The following is a 6,000-nucleotide window of genomic DNA, read 5'->3' as shown; positions in this document are numbered from 1 at the left end:
AGGGGGCTTTTGCCAACTCTTAATTTTTTTTTGCAAAGCTCACAATATTCAGCGGGTTTTTTTTTTAATCCTCAGTTTGTGGAGTTATGTTTAGATAGGGAGAAGGGAGAGTCTCAGCTCAGCTTTAATTTAAAAATCCTCCTGGTTGAGGCAAAAAATGTTAAAAACTTGTGCCTAAACCCTGACATTACTGGGAATAAAAAAGAACCCTAAGTTATTTTATTTTTAAATCTCTTGATTTTCTCTTAAGCCAACCTCATGAGTTTTGAATATTTTGGACTGCTGATACTGTGAGGAGGTAAGTAACAGATTGACCCTCGGTGGTTTAATATCAAGTTTGGGACTTGTGTCTTTAAAATCATGAACTTTTATTGGATGAGATCATACATCTAGGTCTATTAGAGCTAGGCTGTAGCAGGCTTCTCAATGCCTAGCAGTCCAGCCACTAGGGTGCCCAACACACTACACTGGATGCCAGGTAAGTGGGAGTAGCTCTGAGCCTCTGGAAGGGACAGGGCCTTGGGTGGAAAAGGCAGGGCTGGGGGGCTAGCCCTTCAGTGCTACCTGTGGCTTGGGCAGTGATTAAAAGAGCCCAGGGTTCCAGTCACTGCAAGCAGCCTATAAGAATCCCAGACTCTTTTTAATCACCAGGCCCCAGGGCCACTAGTAGGAGACTGTGGCACTCTGAATAATCATTGGTTGCTGGCTTGAATGTTGACAACATAGCATATATCTTTATGACCCAGGAGAATCCTGTTGGCTTTTCCTCTGTGACCTCGCATGAAGGCGGGGCTTGGAGGCAGGGCAGAAGGATCTGGGATTCCAGTGGAGCTTCCTCAGAAGGGACCATGTTGCGGCCTCTTCCTGCTTCTGCTTCAGCTCCCAGCAAAGTACCAACTTGTGAGCACGTAACTCTTTTTGCTGCTGCTGAATAAACCTAATTACTATAAGGGTATTGGTAAATCCCTGTTGTAATGGGACCAGTCATGGGTTTAATTGGATCTTTTCATAAGTTGAAGGAACTATTACTCATGCTAAAGTATTTACATACAAATATTTTTATTTCTTTGCTTCCAGCATTCACTCATAAAATTTCTTAAAGTATAGATGTTATTGTGTAAGATGTTTGTATTTGTCTTCACAGTACCAAGAACCTCTAAGATGCTATTTAAATAATTTCCTAGGGGTTATAAACTTTTTTCATAAATAGCAATTTTTAAGGCTATTTTTAAATATATAATTTAATATAGAAAATATAACTGTTAAGGACTATTGGATAGCTGTCACTAATGTGATTTAGAAAAAAAATCCACCAAAACACAATGCTATCTGCTATGGATATAGAAAGTATATAAGGCATCACTAAAACTCCAAAGATTAGAGGATTAAAATGAAATAGTGAAGGTAGCTTTTCCACATTATGACAGCCATGACCCTGGCTATTTCTGAGAAAAAGAATGAAATATTTTATTTCTGAAGTTGCTATTTTTTTAAGTCTTTGTCAGGAGGAGGGTGCTAAACAAACAACCAAAACTTTGTCCCTTTTATTTCTTTATATGGAAGATCTTTCCTAGGTTTATGCTGAGGGATAATGTTTTATTTTTTCTAAATAAAAGAAGTACATCAAGAGTGAGATTTTCAAAAGTACTTGGGATTAGTTGATCTTGGCTTCTGTTGAATCACTCAGGTGGGAGTTTTCCTGTTAACTTCAGTGGTAGGGTTACCATATTTGACCTTTCAAAAAAGAGGATGCCCCTGAGAGGGAGTGTATCTGTATCAGTATCTACTAACTCATGTTGTATTAATGCACTATATATACTATAACACATTAATTCAATGTGAGTTGGTAAATACTGATAAAACTCCCCTCTTAGGGGTGTCCTCTTTTTCATATAGGAACCCTCTGTCAGTGGCACCAGAGCAGGACATTTCTCATAATCCCACCATAGGTGTTCTGTTTCTTTGAAAACTGTTGTTGTTGTAGGCTAGGTGGATGTTCAGAGTTACTGTCGTTTTTAAAAAGAGATTAATAAATCATTTAGGTTTAAATTCATTAAAGTATTTATCAGCCAGATATCAGTTCTAGAGCTCCAGCCCTCAAATGTGTACAGGAATGACCCTTGTGGAGTCACTGACAACTTATGTAAATGACCTTTGAAACAGCAGGCGGTTGTGCAGCATGGACTGTGATACATTAAAATGAAGCAAATGGCTTTTCTGTCACCTCTTCACAGTGATCTACGGTCAGAGAACTGACACATAGGAAGAGAAGGGAATGAGTGAAGGGCTATGTGGGTTTTTGCTCACTCTTTTGAAATTGGCTTGTGTTCTTGTTGCGTTTAACTTCTTTTGGAAATCAGCTCTGGTTGCTCAGAGCCTGAAATGGACATGTGTGAAGAAATTGCACAGCATCTCCACTTCCACTGCTTTCCAGTGGGTGCTCAATACGGGTTATGCGTTCCTCAGGATGAGGACTTAACTGTGTCAGACAAAGGCAAAGGACAAGATCAGGCCCTGCTGAAGGCAGTGGCCAAACTCCTATTGACTTCAGTGGGATCAGGGTTTCACGGTAGGAAGATTTCAGTTAAACTTTTTGTCTGCTTTGAAATGATTGGCTCAATAAACTCAGAAAAGAGCAATAATCTTCAGCTGAATAGTCATCAGACATATTCTTGTTTGGAAGCCCCATGAAAATCCCTGAACAGTAAAGAATATGAGCGCCAAAACTGATAGTTTTCCATCTGTCACATAGATTTGCTAAGAAGGATGAAAAAATAAAACTAATTTCCTGGAATCAAAATGTTGAAGTAATGATGGACAGTTGATTGGGCACAGAAAGAGGAAATATTTACTCCAAGAAGTAGAAAAACACATTTTAACTTATTGCATTCAAAAACTAGAATCAAGCATTAATAATATGAATGTCCCTAGCCTTTAAAAGGAAGTAATTTTGGACTTTTTGTCTCCAGTTGAAGGCCATATGACATTTATACTACGATTGACACCCATTCCTGGCACTCATCCCTTATCATTTAGTTTGGCCTAATTATTTTCAGTGATGAGTCAGGAGCAGTTGAATGTGTAGCGTACATCCAAAGGCTATGCGAGCACTGCTTCATTAAGCACAAGCTGCATGCCCAGGGACACTCAAGGCAGTTAAGCATCTGTACCAATTTAGACTTCCATGTTTTCGAAAACTTTCCTTGGAATATTTTACATCTCTGTTTTCTCACGCTGGTCCCAGCAGCATACGGTGGTCTATCATTATGCCCCACAGCACCAGCTAATGTAATTCTGTTCACAGAATGGGACATTTTGAATGGATCATTACAAATTGATCATAACACTTCATGACTTCCAGTATTATTTTAAAAATACTTATGTCTATTCATGTGCAAAGGCCTTTCTGGTAAACTAAACATTTTGTCAAAAGGTAAAAACACTATGGGTCAGAGTTATAAAGCCGAGGGACATGCGGTTGCGTTGTTGTATTTGTATACGTTTGGACTGTGCCCACAGATAACTTATGTGTACATCAGGTTTATACTTACATGTGACAGGCGGGTGGCTATCTGGCTCATTCATGCTTTCTCAGGGTTTTGAGGACAGCTAAGTTTAAGGTTAGGCTTTGGCTTGAGCTTTTTATTTGCGGTGTATATTTGTGTTGAGTAGAGGCCGAGGCCGAAATGTTTTTACCTGTATCCTTTGGCTACGTCTACACTAGCACACTATATTGAAGTAGCCTGTTTTGAAGTAAGAACATCGAAATGGGCTACTTCGACGCATATCATATACACGTCCTCCAGGGCTGGTGCCGTCGACCTTCAACATAGAAGTAGCAACGGAGAATGTTGAAAGGAGCCACCCTGAAAGGAAATGCAGAGCGTCCACACACACAAGTGCTCCCTGTCGAAATAAGGGGGTGGCAAAGCCCCAAGCCACTTCCTTAAAGGGCCCCTCCCAGACACAGTTGGCCTGCACAGCATGAGATCCACAGAGCCGACAACCGGTTGCAGACCCTGTGAACGCAGCATGGACCCCTGGCTGCAGCAGCAGCAGCAGCAGCAGCAGCAGCAGCAGCAGCAGCAACCAGAAGCCCTGGGCTAAGGGCTGCTGCATGGTGACGATAGAGCCCCACAGGGGCTGGACAGAGTGCCTTTCAACCCCTCAGCTGATGGCTGCCATGGAGGACCCTGCTATTTCAAAGTAGTAGGACGTGGATCATCTACACATGCCCTACTTCGACGTTGAATGTCGAAGTAGGGCGCTATTCCTATCTTCGGATAGGAATAGCGATTTCGATGTCTAGCCGCCTAACGTCGATGTCAACATCAAAATAGCACGTGGCGCATGTAGACGTGGTACGTGATATTTCGATGTTGTGCCAGCTACTTCGAAGTAGCTGGTTAGTGTAGACGACCCTTTGTGTCTTAAAAGTAATAGCAGGTTGCTTTAGATGTGACATATTATGCCCATTCATGTAAATAGTATGTAAATATAAGAATTCCATTACAGAAAATGCAATATGTAATTATTTCTATAGAATAAAGTGAACGGAGAGGATGAAGCTATAAAGTATGGCTGTATTGCCACAGGATTTCATAACAAGGGATGGTGCAGGCAAAGTGTGACATAATTATGTAATCAGTCATTTAAAGCATTTATTAAAATTCAGGTTGTAGAAATTATGTGGATAGAAGTCAGTTTTCATTATAGTTCTTCATACAAATCAGTTCTATAATTAGATAGTGGCATCTGTCATTGCTGATTAATCTGTGGACAGCTCTCTGTTCCCACCAAGGATTTACTGTGCACCAAGTCAAACTTTTTATCATCTGCAAGTGTGAAATACAAGTGCCATTAATGTGGGGATATCTGATTTTCATTCTGTAATTTTGCAAGGCAGGCAACTCTGTTTAGAAATGCTGAAATCAGTATTTTTTTTTTCCCATAGCACTTTCTGAAGTGAAAGTCTAACAAGCTGTGTGCAGTTCTGCCAGTATTGGATAAAAGGAACTTAGGTAGTTCAGAGCTGCAGCTGAGATTGGGAAATAGCCATCACACATTTCTTAAAACCTTGCTGCCAGGCTTCTGCCTATTGGGTTCAGTAGTGCTTGTACCGCCACTGAGAACACTGGACTTAATGATGAATGGTTATTTAAAACCAATTTCATCAACCAAAGGACCAACAACAAACCCAGGTCAATAGACAACTTACATCATACCCAATAATCACACTGTTGTGAATCTTTTAGTATCTAATATCTGAACGTTTATTTATAATATGAAAGTAAGAAAGATGAGTGTTAAAACCCCAGTTTTGTCCACAAAACTCTGTATTGTAGATGTAGCCCATTTGTTTATAGGTAGATTTGAGCAACATTAAAATTACAGGGAAAACACCAGTGATTTTGCCACAACTGGTCCAGAATCTATCAGATTCTTTGAACCCAAATATTAATAAGTTGGCTGGTGAGATGAGGAGTAGAAAACCCACAGTGAACAAGGGGCAAAAGAGTTAATTATTCATCCGGGCCCCACACTACCACAACTGTTACCAATATCCAGCTGGTGGCAAGAGCTTTCTAGCTAGAAGGAGTCAAAAGGAAGAAAGCAGGCATGGGGAGCTGGGATGTGTCTTTGAGGAGATTGTGGTGCTTGAGGCATGGACGACGTAGTGAGTGCCTGAGCAACCTAAATCAAGAACAGTGGGAGTCAGCTGGTGAAGGCTTGAGTTAGACTTTTTGTTCATTGGCTTAATAAAGTCCAACTCTGGGGAGGGCTGCAAGGTGTATGGACTGTGTCTTAACACAGTGTCAGAGCTGCTGTGATGCTACGTGTTTGTACATCTCTTTAGATGTAAGATTTCCTGTAAACTTCCCTGAATGCTGTTGAGCTTTAAAGACATTATCAATAATAAATACACTGTTAAAACATATGTGCACTTATCTCCAGTTAGCTAACTTGGTAGTAGTGAAGGTAAGACGACTTGTTTTAGCA

At 40.5% G+C, this 6,000-nt stretch overlaps 1 protein-coding gene across 1 annotated transcript in view; it reads left to right on the top strand.

Moving 5' to 3' along the window:
- The first annotated feature begins 737 nt into the window (after positions 1 to 737).
- The window catches only part of CNBD1 (cyclic nucleotide binding domain containing 1), a 350,612-nt gene continuing 345,349 nt past the window's right edge, over positions 738 to 6,000 (top strand). The window contains exon 1 of the mRNA XM_074985440.1: positions 738 to 900. Coding sequence (XP_074841541.1) covers positions 738 to 900 — 163 coding nt within the window. The remainder of the gene's footprint in view (positions 901 to 6,000) is intronic.

The sequence above is a fragment of the Carettochelys insculpta genome, chromosome 2, assembly GCF_033958435.1.
Source record: "Carettochelys insculpta isolate YL-2023 chromosome 2, ASM3395843v1, whole genome shotgun sequence".
Taxonomy (NCBI): Eukaryota; Metazoa; Chordata; order Testudines; family Carettochelyidae; genus Carettochelys; species Carettochelys insculpta.
Note: the sequence above shows the minus strand (reverse complement) of the source record. Positions and strands in the feature narration are given on the sequence as shown.